The sequence below is a fragment of the Sebastes fasciatus genome, chromosome 9, assembly GCF_043250625.1.
Source record: "Sebastes fasciatus isolate fSebFas1 chromosome 9, fSebFas1.pri, whole genome shotgun sequence".
NCBI classification, from domain to species: Eukaryota; Metazoa; Chordata; class Actinopteri; order Perciformes; family Sebastidae; genus Sebastes; species Sebastes fasciatus.
In genome coordinates this window covers 8,544,269-8,561,590 of record NC_133803.1, presented here as the reverse complement: position 1 = coordinate 8,561,590, position 17,322 = coordinate 8,544,269, and the positions used below count along the sequence as shown (strand labels likewise).

Below are 17,322 nucleotides of genomic sequence, written 5' to 3'. Positions count from 1 at the left end.
CATATGCCAGAATCAGTGGTAGGGCCCTCATCCTTTACTGCCCAGTGAGAATAATGTGTTTTGATGGAGACAGCAGGCATAAACGTGAGTGAGTAGTCAGCTGCAGAGGAACAGCAGGAGTCCATGATGGGAAAATCAGTCTTTCTGGATTCTCACTGAATGTTGCTGAAGACGCACAAACACAAAGTTCAATACCTGGCACATGACAACTGATTGCAGAATATGTCCCAGCGGTAGCTTGCAGTTTATCCAAAATACAGTACACGCAAAATTTCCATACACATTACTGCTGAGAAATGTAATCCTCTTAATTGTATATGTTACAATTTACTGAGGTTTGAGAATTTAGAAGAAGCCTGTTTAAGATTCACATTGTTTGTTTAAATGGACAAACCCAGTGTTTTTCCAATAAATGTTTTACTCTTTCTCAGCATTGAAACCTGCAGAGTGTTTTATAACACAATACACATTGTTAATTAGATTATAACCAGACATGTTACGTGATGACCTAATTGTTTATGTGACGATAACCACTTTTATTTCTGTTAAGAAGTTGTGCACAATCTTAATAAAAACACAACTTTTAGTTTGTACTCAAAAGTGAAAACTGCTGTTTATCATATCTGTTTATATTCCCTTCACTTGCACAAAAAAAAGAAAGAGAGCTGCAAATATTGGAGGTTATGGTACAGAGAGCACCATAAATCTAGTTCCAGATATGGTTGTAGAACAATAGCGGAAGATTCCTACAGTACATGGACATGCGAATCAGTAGATCAATGAGTTCCACATGGTCTCTCCATCATGTTCGTCATGTGAGTCCAGGTTCGTAAAAAAGAATCAAAGTTACAACTGCTTTGTGGGTTTCTCCCAGCCAGGTCTTTAGACAAACTGTACAACTTTGCCGACTGTGCTGGTCTGCACCTGATCCTGGGGCTCAACGCGCTGCACAGAAACCCAGACAACTCCTGGAACACGTCCTCCACCCTGAGCCTCCTCAAGTACGGCGCTGGCAAGAAGTACAACATCTCCTGGGAGCTGGGCAACGGTCAGTACAGCTACACACCACATGCTGCCTACTAAAGAACATGACGTTTTTTTGTAAAGCTGATGAGGTGGTGGGTCTCTGTTCCTTAAACTTACTGGAAACCCTGACACTCAGAAATATTGAATGAGCACTTTAACAACTTGTACATGTCACCTCTAATAAATAATTAACATAACTTCAATGAAGGACTTTCACTTTTAATTAAGGATTAGTCTAATAAAGTACATTTTAGACCAGAATTATTTTTTTCTCCACTAAAGCTGTGCTATGAGAAAGCAGTTTACTGGTTATAACAGCTTTGATGGAGACATTATTTAGATAGTGAGCTGTAAGTGAGAGTCCAGCAGTTTAAGGGTTAATATGAGGGTTCATTCAGGGATGAAAGGAACTGTTAGTCCTCATGTCATCCTAACCATCTGTGTTCCTGGGGAGCTGCAGTGGACACAGAGCCCTGTGTTTCCCCGCTGCACATCACTTTGTATTTTCTTTTCATTTAATCTGCAATATAGCTCACAATAGAAACTCTTTATTTTAGCCTAAAAGCACCATGGAAAATCCATTGATTGAACCATGTGAAAATTTTAGTGAGGACTTGAACCGTAGCAAAAGTAATCCGTTCAAGTAAATCACCCAGACAGTGCAGGCACGGAGGGAATTTGTAGAGGTTGAATGAGCAGATGATCCTTTGAAATTTGCCAAGAATATTTTCATTATAGTTTTTAGGAATACAGCATGGACACAGCTATGTACACACACAAAACAGGCATATTGAAAGTTTGATTTTAAAGCTCAAAAAACCCTGATACTGATAATCTTAGATTTCTAGATTAGTTTAAGAGCAGTGGGCCTGCAGAAGTTTAGTTTTCCTCCGTTACGGGAAACTATCTCCCTCATTCTCTTTGTTTTACTGATTCTGCAAGGCCACCCTGTGTGCTTGGACCATTCTCCTGACACCGAGACCATCTGTCTGTATTACTGCGAATTGCCCAATTATCCCTTTTTCTAGTGGCTGTTGGATACTCTCTAGGAGAGCAAGATCAGGCTACAAGAACAATAATATTCATGTCCACTTCCCCACTGTTGCTTGTATAAACTCCATCTATCTCTGGCTCAGTGTACTCCATCTCCTCTTCCCAGAGCCTAACGCCTACCGCAGCATGGTGGGTCGTTCGGTCAACAGCACCCAGTTGGCTCAGGACTACACCAAGCTGCGGACCCTGCTGCAGTCCGTGCGCTACTACCACCGAGCTCACCTCTACGGCCCCAACGCAGGACGACCCCGGAAGAACGCCATCCTGCTGCTGGATGGGTGAGTCAGCAAGTAAAACATTGATGTGGCAGGATTCCTGTCCGTGTTAGGCTATCCTGCTGGAAAAAAAGGGGTAAGGCAGTGGAAAGTATGCTGCAGCGGTTTGGGACTTTTATTGAGCTTCACTGTGTTTAATGTGCACCCACATACGCACACATTGTAGTAGTGTTCAGTGTTTATGGATTTCCACTCTGCAGGTTTCAGCGTCTCAGCTCCAGTTATACTATGTCAACCTAAATAAAGTGTCATCTGATTGATAACGTGACGGCGCAACGTCCCACCTGCTGGTTTTACCCAGAAGCTTCGGTCTGACTCTAACAGCCCTCTCTCAACTGCAGCCTGTCCCCTCCTGATATTGTAATGTCATACTTTGTAGTCATACCTTTACTGCAGTAAACAAGACCATACAGGCAGCTTTGTATTCTGCTTGTTACCTACAAGTCAGTAATACTTTACTGTTACCATACTACCTACCTTATACCTTTTTCAAAGGCGAACATAAGTTTTCAGATCAACTTCTTATTTTGCGGGCAGCTATATTAGTTATATCAGTTATATTATTTCCACATGGTAAAGCAGTTGAAAGGAGGGTCTTTCAAGGCATTCGAGAGCTTGCAGTTACAAACATTGCAGTCACAGGTTACGTTTTTTGGAAAATAAAACACAGAAGACAAACATTGGCAACAAAAAAAATTATAATATTAATTAGGTAGCGTTTTAGTTTTTTATGTCAGAGTCATGAAATTGACTGACAAAAGTTTAACACAGGCGCTGATCATATTAACTCTAACCACAAACCTCTGATTAACTGCGTATCAGACACTGAATGTAGGTATGCAGGCTACTTAGTTTGTTAAAAAACTCCTCTCAGACAAAAAATGCTTTCTCAGTTCTGTTGAACAAATAGATGACGTCATCTCTCAAACATATTCATCACTTCCCAAAAAGTTACGCCTTTCTGAGCTTTTCTGTCTGTTGAAATGGAAACAAACTTGACTAAAATGGATGCATCAGTGGCCCCGTACAACAAACACAGATTGAAACAAACATCGATGAATATACACACAACTCTGTCATTGTTGGATGATCCAAATAAAGTGTGACCTTATGAAGAGTTTGTTTTTCCCTGAATAAGAAAATACCTCAACATAAAACTAAAATGTTATCTTAACAAGTGATAACACTTTACTTGAACTCCCAAATTTAGCTTTTATAAGCAGTATGTTAACAGTTAATAAATAGTGATTTATGATTGAATAATTTATTAAATGTTTATATAGTATTTTAAATGCTGTATAAGGGGCATTACCAAACACATTAATTTAAAGATTAAATACATTTAGTGTGTAATAAATCAAAATTTTCACATACATGACAATGTTGATGATATTGTGTTCATGGCAAGGTCTAGCAGATTTTGCTCTTAGCCATTGTTGAATAAATACAACACAGCTATACATTTCATGCTTTTTGAGTAGACAGGTTATGCCAAATTCACACAGAGCAAAGCTGCTATGCAATGTCTATGAAAAGCTGCTTTGATTTTTGCGGCAAAGTCCGGCCAAACAAAAGTTGGGAAAAGTATAACTTTTAGCCGCAAAGTTCAGCCAAAGTACCCACAGCCAATCAGTAAACAGATCACTTGACTCCTGTGTCATGTTGACCTATATTAGAAAGAATTTCTTCCCGTCTGAAACACATGAACACAGAACACAGAAAAATTTAATTATTGCAGCGAGCCGCACTTTGCCGCTGCCTGATGTGAATTTGGCTTTAGAGTTGGCAACCATCAACATTAAACTTTCTGTTCTGGGTGGCTGAAATGAAGCTGTAATCAATCTACTTGTCTGTCACAAGAGATTTAAGAGATGTTTTTTACACAGGTAACAAGACAATTAGAAGTGACGGAGTGGAGATGGAATATATAGCTCTGGCTTTAACTGGCAATGTTAGATAAACAGGGAGCATTCAGCATTCCTTTGAACCAAAATAGAGTCCATAAAGTTAAACTAATGTGTGCTAAAATTGTGTGCGCGTATGCAAGTGAGCATGCAGATACATACACAAGAGGAACAGTTTAATGCTTCAGTATATCTCAGGCTGAATCTGTCTCCAGCTCCTCTCTGTAACCACACACATTTTGACAGGTGGTTGGAAGACAGAGAAGAGAGAATAATTTGATATGGGTCTCCCTCCTCTATGTACTTGAGCTACTTACATCACTGAAACCATTAGGAACTGCTGTTTATCTCACCGAGTACTGACGGTTCAAATTTACTCAGAAATAAAAGGTGCGTGTTTGTGCGCATGTGTGTATGTGTGTGTGCCGTACGGTTCAGACTGATTTATGAGCCGTGGACTCAGAGTAAAGGGAGGATATAGAAGATGAGTGGTGAGAAGAGGAGGAGGAGTGAGAGGATGAAGAGGAGAGAGCTGGAGTACCAGCAGGTCACGGGTGACACATTTAACGACGGGGTGATTCTTGTGTGTTTGACACTGTTACGAGGGGGTGGCTCTTGTGTTTGACAGCCCAACTACTCTGCTGCTCTCAGGAAATAAGATGAATTAGACACTGAGCTGCTCAACAGTCCAAATATCAGAGCTGGACAGACTAAACAAGCCAGAGCAGTGAAAGTTTAGAGACACACATTTGGGCATGTCTGACAAGCTGCGACTCCCAAATATGGAGAGATTTGGGTCAGGTAGACTAGGAAACACACAGAGATGCAAAAGCTCAGGACGAGGAAGGCAGACAGCAGGAGGGACTGTGTATATGTTGTGTTTGTGTACAGGAGTTTGTATTTAACTAACTGAAGGCAAACTTTACAGGCTGCAGAAACTGCCCCAGAAAACACTTTAAGCGCTGTTAGCTGAAGGGCTAGTAGGGCTTTAAACTGATTTTTCTCTTTTTTTATAGTTTGCATGTTTCACCATCTTACCTAAAACACTTACTGTGAAGTCGCTTAATAGAATTAACACTACACATTTTTCCTGTAGATTTACATACTGTATCAACTTCCTCAGAGATTGAGTAGAGTTATTTTGCTCTTGGAAAACTGTTTTATATACTCGTCATAAACTGGATAGAATTCGTACTTCCTGGTTCAACATAAACCTACCATACTTAGCAGCGTGGTGCACACATGCAGTTTTTTTTTGGTGCAATGGACACATACAGTTTACATTTTTGGTGAATTCATCTTTGCTTGCACTTTCCAAATAATTTGGGGTCAAACAAGGATATGTTGACAACCTGTATTGCACCCTGTCTCTGTGCCTGCCTTAAAGGAACAGTGTGTGATGTTACAGGAGATCTATTACCAGACATGTAATATAATATTCATAGCTATGTTTTAATTTTGTGTATAATCAGCTGAAACTAAGAGTGGTTGTATTTTCATTACATATCTACATAGGGAGCAGGTCCTCTTCACGGAGTCCACCTTGTTGCTCTGCCATGTTTCTACAGTAGCCCATAACAGACAAACATAACACTGGCACTAGAGAAAGCCTTTCACGTTTTTATGTTACCTGAAGGCCACCGTAGTTCTCTGACACGCTTGTGAAACTGTGGTAACGTGAGCCGCAGAGTGCAAAACCGCGGTACCGCCAGTTGCTGTCTGACTTCCGTTGCTCCTGAAGTTGTGTTATTACGGTAAGGATGGCCTCTAAGCGAGGCGAACAGTGTTACCATGGTTTTGCACTATGTGGCTCACGTTACCTCCGTCTTTGAAAGGGAGGAGTGGGTGGAGGGGTACTCAGTTAGTTGCAATCTGCAACCACACCACGCACAACCAGACTCAGGGACAGCTTCATCCCACAGGCCATAAGACTGCTGAACTCTTTAGCTCATCACTTTATTTACCTTATATACTTTACAAACTGTTACACCTCTGTGTATACTATATATATATACATATTTACTACTTCTCTATACATACTACATTCCTGTCTACACCTCTGTATGTACTGTATATTTTTAGTACTTCTCATTGTTACATACTACATTCCTATTTACACCTCTGTGTACATATATTACTTCTCATCATGCATATGCATACTACATCCTGTTAACATACACTGTACCTTTAAAGGTTCCTGCAATAGTTCCACACGTTAAGTTGGTGGGTAAAATGTTAAATAATGGCCATAATTGTGAAAATAAATGTTTGAAGAAAATGTGTCCGGTAAACATAACTCTTTTTTTCTGACTTTCAGGTTCATGAAGAATGCTGGCTCTGTTGTAGATGCAGTTACGTGGCAACAGTAGGTATTTTACCCTTTTTTTCTATTTTATTATTTTGTCCGTAAGAAAACCCCAGAATCAAGCTGCAGTCCTCTAAAACAGTAGACTACTAACCATAAATCTAACAGCACAGGCCATGTTGTGTTTTTGTGCCATTATCACCACATCGCGTGTGTTCAGTAGCCAGTAACAACCACTATTAACACTGTTACTGAGAGAGACTGATGCATTATGTGGAGAACTTGAGCCTGTAAATGGAACAACAGGAAAAAGAGCCTGAGAGTGTCTGTGTGTGTTAAATTAGTAACACCTGCCATTTGTCTATTGCACATCCTGTAGGAATGCATACAGACATACAGTATGAATGGTTTGATCTTTTTCCCCATGTTTTATCAGTCTCTCTTATGTTAAACTTGTACAAAAGACACACCCACTATAAGCGAAGAAAAAACCCTGTGTGACTGAGTGAGTGGTCATTAAGGTGAAGGTCAGGTCTAATTAGGAGAAATTAGAAGAAACGGAAGGAGGCAGGGCTGTCAGTAAGGCTTAGAAAAACACCACCCACACTGTTAAAATCAAACCATATGCTCTGGCTCATTCCCTCTGTCAATTAGCCCGTTTTACACTCGAGATCCAGATTCCAGTCTAACCAGCCTGCGTGACAGCAACTCTGACCTCTACAAAAGAAGCCAAACGTATAAAAGTGGAGACCACTAATTAACACGTCTACGACACCGGTTTTCCTCCACTGCAGCTGGTTGTTTTGAGTCAAGCACAGTAGGTCGGAAACGCAGCGTTCATTATAAACTGGTTTAGAGCATCATATGGATTTGTTAGAGAGTGTCTGTCTGTGGCATACGGTCAGAGGTTGGAGCTTGTGGTGATGAAACATGTTGGCTATAAAATATTTGTATACATTCAGATCACGAAACTTTGATATGTGGTTTGCATTATGTTATGATGTTTTTTTCACAACATTGTAGTTTGACATTTGCAACATCTTGTCTCAGTTACTGCTTATCCGTTTTTGGATTCACCAACAAAACATAATATATGTAGTCATTCTCTTTCTGTCTCTCTTTCCATCTTTCTGCAATATTAGGTTATCTTTCCTAGAGTGTGCCCATTTTTTCCATAGTTGTTTGCCTGGATGTCTGGATGCACTTTTTTTCTAGTCAGAGCACTTTAACCTAACCCAGATATTTTTCACGTAAGGGTCAATTTACCCGAATTATGAAAAAACATGTTCTCACTTACCTCTAGTGGCATGTATCCATGAAGACTGTTTTGTTTTTGTTTTTTGTTGTTGTTTTTTTGGTAAAGTTTTGAGATATAGGCTCCAAGATTTCTGCCTCCCTGCCAATACAATGGAGATGAATAATTCAATTTAATTTTTGTTGTTCACACAACATAAAAGATAAAACAATCGACAATTAGTTACTGTTGAATCTTTTTAATTACTTTTTTTTAGCACAGGAATGGCAATGTCGGTCGGAACGTCGGTCCACCTCTTTGGTCCAGGCTGACATATGTCAACAACTGTTAGATAGATTGCCATGAAACTTTTTACAGATGTTTATGGGCCCCAGAGGATGAATCTTAAGCACTTTGGTGATTCCCCTGACTTTTTCTGTAGCGGCACCGTGAGGTTGACATTTGTGTGTTGAAATGAAATGTCTCGACAGCTATTGGATGGATTGCTACAGACATTCATGTCCCCCTTAGGATGAATTGTGATTACTTTGGTGATGCCTTCATTTTATTCTGCTTTAATTTCTTGAGCGATCGTCAGGTCAAAGTAAGATTTTGTCTTACTTACTTTGTTTTTTTGGTTTATGACCAAATACCTGCAAAACTAATGACATTCCCATCAGCCTCTGTTCTTAGTGTTAAGTAATAATTAGCAAATGTTAGCATGCTAACATGCTAAACTAAGATGATGAACATGATAAACATTAAGTGCAATACATTAGCATTGTCAGTGTGCTAGTAAGCTGGCGTTAGCATGAAACATGAAACAATGAAACATTGATTGGAATTTGTCTTGGTGTGTGCTCAGGGTAGACAAAAACAATACGACATGTACACAAAACTATACCCTACAAATACACATCAACATGGACATATAAAATATACTCTAGCAAAATAGATAAAACATCAGCATAAACTTTAAAATACAGAGTACATTAAGACATGCGTGTCTGGTGCATTAAGAGACCCGCTAGGGTCTTCATGGTCATGGTCTGAACTAATGATGAGGAGTTAAGGGCCCTCACTGCCTCAGGATACGTGCTGTTACAGAAGGAAGTAGTTCTGCTCTTAATAATGCACAAACCTTTACTGGAAGGAAATGAGACAAAAAGTGCAGTGGCTGGATGAGAGGGGTCAAACCCAAATACATTGCAGTTCTTGTTGTGGCTGCACTTTAGATATTATTCATTTCATTTCTGAGCTGGTGATAGCCAGTTCATCGGAAACATTATTAACAATGCACAATTGTCTAACTATACATATGGAATAAGTGCCCTTCTTGTTGTTGACGCGTTGTGGATGTGTTTTGTTGGTATTAATTGTGGCTGCATGGGCGCTGTCCAGTGCTGAAGTCTTTTACCTTTGCACCACGTGATAGACGTTTTTATCATTGCATTGTGGTCACTTGCATTAGGCTTATAGTGATTTTGTTGAGTATTATTTAGCCAAATTCAATTAAAAAGTCCCTTTGTATTAAATGTGCCGTGTGCCATATCTGCTTTTATTGAAAACATTTGAAATTCCTTATAAAGTAACTCTGAAGTAATGAAAATTTCTTAGCACCCCCACGTATTGGTCACTTAGCACCGGGAGAGATAAAATCCTGGCGCCAGTCATGGCCACTGTGGCGAACAACAGTACAGCCTCAAAGAGACTCGTAGTCTTGTTTCAGGGCTGTGAGCCCCACAAACAAAAGTACAATCAACTTTATTGTATTGGGTTATTGGCAAAAAACATGTCAATCATCAAAATCTTGAATATGAACATTCAAACCTGGGCAAATAAAACCAAAACTATCTGCATGATTGGATACCATTAGACACAAGTGAGAAAATATGTAATTTAGGTGAACGGGTTCTTTAATCAAACATAACACCCACACCGTCTAACCTTAACTCTGTGAACATGTTCTGCCTTACCTAACAGGGGCTGCTGAAAAGTAAAATGTGTGTGACCAGACGGCTGCCAGTAACTTCTAGCTGTGAAAATATGAGCAAGAAAAGTGAACGAGACAAATTTACGATTTGCTGTTTAGATGCCCTTGAGCAACGAGCCGTACAGTAATTGTTCCAGCAGTGGAGTATTAGTGGTGCGAACATCTGAGTGTAAAACAAGCAAGCAAAACCCCCCTGCTAAACTCATTCTAATAATGAAGTGATGAAAGGTACGCTTTAATGACCCTTGCTTATGAAAATTAGCACTTCTTGTACTACGCACTGTGACCTGAGAGTGAATCAGAAGCCTTTTTTACTTTATTCAGAAACATATTCAGCAGTTTTAGCTACACGGTCATATTTTAAAGGGGGCAAGATGACACAGTATACCCAAATCTATCTCATTCATTGTCATAATGACTGTGGTACTGCATGTTGGTTATTTACAGCTGAGGGGAGAAAAAAGACAAGTTAAAGATTTGTGATCCCCTCCTTTCTAGTCCGAAAATCACAGAGGGACTGTAAATTTACTGATGGCAAGCTCCATATCCTTCAGCTGTTATGTAATGATTGATCTGATGGTAGCCTGCTGGTCCACATCAAGGAACACATCATCTTCTTCCTTTGTGACCCCTCCGCTCACCCCAGATCTCTCGCAACACCAGATGGCCATTCCTTGACACTTTATGTTATTACAAGTAAACTGTTATAGAGCAGTGATTCCCAAAGACTGGATCGGGACTCACAGGTGGGTCGCAAGAGATTTTATTAGTGTCGCCAAATAAATTTGCAAAGTTTCTTCCATAGTCTTTTATTCAAGATGTATATCTGCAGTACACCTTTGAGCCACAAGAGGGAGCCTGAATGTTTGTATTGTTCTGATAATTGTAGCCTACTTATAACATTGAATTTAATATGAAAGGCTAGCGTACATTCTGTTAGTTTTACTGATGAGAGGGAAAGAATGAGCCTGTTAACACCTAAATGTATTTATACAGTATTTAACATGTGTATGTTTTCAATAACACATACATAAAACAAAGTTGCGATTAATCCATAGACTGTATATATAAAGTGGACGTAGTCACCGTGACATCACCCATTGGCTTGTGGACTTCTGTTTTGAAGCCTTGTGTTCGACATTTTGGCCATTCGCCGTCTTGGTTTTTGGCCATCGCCATCTTGGTTATTTGCAACCAGAACCAGTGACAGGACAAGGTAGGACTAAGTACAACCGAATACTGAATAAGACATTTTAGGGCGACGAAAATGTTATAATGAAACTTTCATGAACTGAAAACACACTGTGAAAGGGTTAAATTTGTAAGACGAAAACACAGACAACTCCCAGACCGGACAACGCTGTGGTAGCAACCTGCCAATCACAAGGTAGCCCCGCCCTAAAACATACCCTGCTTTATGGTCTATTTGACTCTAAATGGGATCATAATTTACTAAATGAACATCATGCTGTATTGAAGAAGGCTTGAAACTAGCGGTTGAGACCATAAACTCATGTTTACAATGTTTACTGAGGTAATAAATCAAGTGAGAAGTAGGATCATTTTCTCATAGACTTCTATACAACCAGACTTCTTTTTGCAACCAGAGGAGTCGCCCCCTGCTGGCTATTAGAAAGAATGCAAGTTTAAGGCACTTCTGCTTTGGCTTCACTTTTCAGACCCCGGAGTTGTCCACTGGATTTATCAATTGTATATCTCTTTGAAATGGCTGGTTTACCTCTATAGATAATGTGAGGTGATGCTGAAATGGCAGTAAAAATGGTCAGAAATGTTCATTTACACAAATGTACTCTCCTCACGAATTGTGTCGTGATGGATGTCATTTTTAAAAAGTGGGTCCCCAGAAAAAACGTTTGGGAAACACTGTTATAGACTATACTCATGCTTTACTTGAATATTTCCATTTTACTCCACCACAGCTTTACAGTAGTTACCTGTTTTGTTTTTGTTTGTTTGTTTGTTTTTACAGAATAGGGGTTTGGAAGTTAAGGGGAGGAAGTCATGCAGAGGATTTTAACATTACTCACCAGGAAAAAAAACACTTTGTGACACTAAAATACGCAGCATGATATAACTAAATTTAATAAGACGTGTAACAACAAACTTGGTTTGGAGGTTGGGACTGCAACAACCAAACAATTAATAACAAATCCTCTGTGATCATTAATGCAACACATTAATGTGAAAGTAACCACTATTCTCCAGTACTTTTGATCATTTAGTACATTTAACTGTAAATATACTCTAGTTATAATTTTAAATGTTGGTCTTATAGTTTCAGTTGAGTATTTTTTTCCATTTTTGGTATCAATACTCCATTTGATCACATCTATTTCCTCTGTAGTCTGTACTGTATTTCTGTGTTAATAGAGTGCTAGATAGTTTTGTTTAGAGCTGTCTTTGATGCGGTGCTGGCAAAGCGAGAGCTGCGTAAAACAAGCCAACCAAGTGGATCTTTATCTGAAAACAATTGGACACAGTGTCGCTTCATTTTTTCATTTTATTGAATTCTGGTCAGTCTGGCAGCTTTAGTATCATGCCAAATCGTGGATGAACAAAGGAAATGTTTTTGGTTCTGTTTTAGGAGCTTAGACTTGAGCCCTTGAGCAATTTCATGAATAGGATCCCCTCAATCCTTGTCAGTATACTAAAACTGTTCTCATTATATTCATTTCTTTATGGGCTTTCTTCTCTAATGAACCACCAAACTTAAGTAAAGAAAGAAAATCTTGTCTTGTTAATTTATGCTTTTATAGACCGTAGCCATAATTCCCAGTAGGACTGATTTGCAGTGCAAGATATACTGTAGCTATAATAACATGTTCCTTTTATTATTCTGTTGCCATATATGAACTGGAATTTCTTTCCCCGGGATCTGGACTCAAGAATTATTGTGAGCTCTCTGGAAAGATGACAGGATAACCAAATAATTTGTGTAAAGCTATGACTTAATCCATGCGTTGTTTATAGTTTGAGGCCAGGAGCTTGGGACTTTTCCAGAGAGGTTAAGCTCAGATTGCAACACTGCTTCACCCCACATGAATAAAATTCAGCTCTATTCTCAGCAGTTTTGTTGACACATCAGATAAAACAGACAAACAAAAAGGTTTGACATTTGTTTTGGAATAATCTGATGCTGCAGTTGTTATGATTATGGTCTTCTACTGGCCTTATTATTCACGGTACAGTGCAAATCGTCCTTTGCATTATCCCCCCATTAAATTTGTTCTTGGTTAAGAAATGTGCTGTTGATTATCATTCTTTAAGCAACTGGATTACTTCAATTATAAACTCTATAATATAATTTTATTGGAGTGTTCTCTGATTTTTGGGGGAAAAAAAGATAAATTGGAACAAAACATTTGCAGCTTCAAGCAGGACTGAGCTGAGCCGATCTGGTATTTGATTAATAACATTTGTTGCTTTTGAATAATCGGAAGAGAGATCTGCTCTGCAATGAGTCACAGATTTTCTAAATCTCTAATTAACAGGTTTTGCATCTGTTTCTGTTATTGTATTTTGTCATGGTGCTGTGAAAATAATGCCTCTATGAGTCATTTTACTCTCATGCATGCAATTTCTGCTTATGTGCAGCGAATGATTTGGAAATGATACAAGTCTTTTCTAGGCCAGTGTTGTTGCCCTTACATGACATCACAGGGTTATAAAATTTGCAAACATAATTTTCCACCGTTATGATGATGACGATGATGATGATGATGATGATGATGATGATGATGATGATGATGATGATGTCATTCTGCAAATCCAGGTGATGTGAAGTGAAGGATCATCCTACAGGGTTGGATATTCCCATTAGATTCTTATCATTTTGTATTTATACCTATGAAGTTAGCATTGGATGGTTGCGGCTGTCAACTACAACTTTAATTATAAACATTTAGTGAAGCAGGTACATTCTTGACTAATATACATCAGTTCAGCCCTCTTAGTCGATTAGTTGACTAATTGGTAGTTTTGGTCGTAGTTTACTAAGATTTCTTCAGTCGATTAGTAATTTTTTTGTGCTTTTTTCATGCTGAGTGACTTACTGTATTTCCAAGAAACTTATGGGCACATCTCTGGTAAACACAAGATTTAAAGTGGCACTTTTGTGTGATTCTTTGCCGAGAAACTCTATTAGATCAAGTGTTGGTCGACTAAGAATTTCTTTGGTCTAGGTCAGGCCTAGTTTAAATATCTTTCGATGAGAGGTTGAAAGTTGTTTGAGTAGCACTCTGAGTGATAATGTTTCCTCTTTCAGATCCTGTAAGATCTGGATTCACTTGACCATGAATATCAGAAGGCTAATAAATCTTAAAACACTTTAAGATACACTGTCTGATTATTTTATAGTGACGCTCTCAAACTGTTGAAGTTTTGAAATTCAACACGGGAAGTTTGGGGATTCGGGACACTGTTTGCTTCTGTAACTAAACCAGGGAATGTGTTTACAACTGTAGTGTTGTGTGTTCTTTGTAATGTTGTTTCTAGCATTTTCCCAGTGTTAATGCTTTTTTATGTTTCAAATAACTTATCATAAGTAGCTTCACCTAAGAGAGTATGCAATGTACAGACTGACTGATTGATAGGTTGGCTGTCCTTTGTTTCAAGACACATTGCAGTTAGATTTTAAGTATGGCTGCCACCTTTTAGTCAATTAGTCGACTAATCGGTTGTTTTGGATTTAGGGCGCTTTCACAAGCCATAGTCCGTTTGGCTAGTCCAAATCAGAGTGAAATTTATAATTTTTGTTTGCTTTCTTTTTAGTCTGGTTCAGTTTCACAGTGCACAAATTAAAGTGGACCAAATAAAAAAAAATATTTGCTGAGGGGGGTTGTACGGAGGAGCGAATTTATCTTATTCGTCTCGAGAGCTGCCACTTCTACGCAGGGAATCGCGGACTTTGATATTTCGCTGTTGAAGTTTTTTCACTTTGACTCAGCACTGATCTACTATGCACATGAATCCCTTCTCATCCAGTTTATGACTTTATAAACATCACTATTTATTTTTTTAACTTTATTTAGCATATTCTGTATGTTCTCTTCAGCCCAGATGTCAAGCAAACATCAGACTTCTGCGGAAGTCCAGGTCCTCTCCCACTCATGTTAACCTGTCGTTTACCTGTGTCCATCTCAACAAATGCCCGCTCAGGCAGTCTGTGTTTTGGTTCGCTTGGAAATGGTCCTCAGACTGGTTGTTTTGGTCCGCACCAGAGTATGATTACTGCGTTCACAAACACCCAAACAAACCGCACCAGGGGTTGAACCGCACCAGAGTTTGATTAAAACGGATTAAATGTTGGCTTGTTAAAGTGCCCCTAGTCGACTGAGATTTCTTTATTTGATTAGTCATTTATTATGCTTTTTTCATGCTGAATGACTTATTTCCAAGAAACTAATGAGCACATCTCTGGTAAACACAAGATTTAAAGTACTGCTTTTGCATGATTCTTTGTGGAGAAACTCAGTTTCACAGATCTGTCGATTAAATCAACTGATCGATTAGTCGACTAGTTCACTAAGAGTTTCTTTAGTCGAGGAGAGCCCTAATTTTGAGTCTCACACAACTATTTTTTTTTCCCCTTCTGCAGCGCAATAAGATGTAAATGTGTTTTATGGTACCTGACACGTGAACTACAGTATGTGGTTGTTGCTTTCTTATTTTTCTCTCTTGGCCGCTTGCAGCGGATCTTGGAGAGGCTTTCTGTCTGCCCACAGGGTGATGATGTTCCTCAGGACTTTGGCTCAATAAATTCTTCTCTCATTGTGCTCTCTTAAATTCAACTCTCTTTGTGTCTTTATCTCTCACACACACACATGTCAGCATTGTTTAGTCTGAAATCTCAGTGCTTCCAATTCCCCCTTTATGCAATCCCACATAGAACTGGATTGTCACTAAGTATAATTGAATATGTCAGTGCCTGTTCATCATGGCTGGGGTAGTAAAATGATGCATTGTGTTCTACATCTATGAGACCAATGAAAATCACACTTAGTGGTTTGGATTTGGAACCTACAGTTCATAATGAACTGCAGCAATGTTTATAGGGAATCCATGTTAGTGTTGCATATGTGAAATTACTATCTTGTTGTTTTAACATGCAATTGACCTGCCTGGTAGTGTGATATGGTATTATAATATATAATAGGATATTATTTACCAACGCAATGGAGGTAGATGGTACCGGGATTGTCAACTGCACAGGTTTGACTTAAAGAAACTCAAAAAAAATTTATAGCATGGAATATGGAGTTTGTCTTTCTAATGGGGAGACACCATGGTAAATTTGATTTGGTGAATAGATTGTAAAGACTTTTGACTTGACTTAAAGGACCAGTGTGTAGAATTTAGTGGCATCTAGCGGCAAGGTTGTAGATTGCAACCAACTGAATACCCCTCCACTCACCCCTCCCTTCCCAAGCGTCGTATGTAGATGGTAACCTGCAAATTGGGATACTGTAGCGAGATGGTTAAGGTTAGGCATTGACCTTGAATGGTTTAGTTTAGGATAAGTCGTCGGGCAGCGAGTCTCGCGAGAGTTTTTGCACATTTTTGCATGTTTCAACAATTTGCGGGTTACCTTCTAGAACTACGGTGGCCCTCAGGTAATGTAAAAATGTGAAAGGCTCTCTCTAGAGCCAAAGTTTGGTTTGTCCGTTCTGGGCTACTGTAGAAACATGGCGGTGCAACATGGTGGAGTCATTCTAAGCCAACAAAAACACAACAATTCTTAGTTTCAGGTGATTATACACTAATGAAAGCATAGTTATGAATATTATATTCCATTTCTGCTTATAGTTCCCTCGAATTGCTACACACTGGTCCTTTGAAATTGCCTTTTTTTGTGTGTTTCATGACTGTCCAACATGGAAATGGATATCATAACATTATATTATATATAGTTTTAATTATACATTGTAACTTTTTTTTAAATTAATTTAAAATTGTATTTATACAAGTATCAGACTCTGAGCAGGTTAGGCAGGTGGATGGTGACTGGAGAATCAAAATGAAGATTGTACATTTCAGTTTATTTTTCACCATCTGTGCTGTAATAATGTGATGATAAAGATGATGTTTGCTCATATTGTAAAGAGTGTACAGAGTGTTTCTCTCACAGCATTTCCGTTGCATTTCCATCACAGTTACTACATGGACGGCAGAGTGAACAAAGTGGAGGACTTCCTGAAAACTCGTCTGATGGACACACTGACGGAGCAGATCAATAAAGTCACCAAGGTACAGAAGTTTCCATTAAAGTCCTGAAATATAACTTCTACTATGAATAATCATAGTTTATGTATGTAAATAAAACTGTATACATCCACATAGACTATTTCTGAAGCGCCTGCTCGATGCATACCATAAGTCAGTTCCAGAGCTGTACTGTAGATACAAGATTTGATTAATATCTGGTGTGTATCTCAGAGGTCGTATATCAGGTTGTTCAGACCATCTCAAGGGTTGATGTCAAGAAACAACTCATTTTAATTTTGAGTAATATT

General features: G+C 38.8%; 1 protein-coding gene across 1 annotated transcript in view; it reads left to right on the top strand.

The window, feature by feature from the left end:
• hpse2 (heparanase 2) overlaps positions 1-17,322 on the top strand; it is a 66,805-nt gene that overhangs the window by 35,750 nt on the left and 13,733 nt on the right. The window contains exons 4-7 of the mRNA XM_074645814.1: positions 875-1,048; positions 2,186-2,357; positions 6,576-6,623; positions 16,963-17,056. Coding sequence (XP_074501915.1) covers positions 875-1,048; positions 2,186-2,357; positions 6,576-6,623; positions 16,963-17,056 — 488 coding nt within the window. The remainder of the gene's footprint in view (positions 1-874; positions 1,049-2,185; positions 2,358-6,575; positions 6,624-16,962; positions 17,057-17,322) is intronic.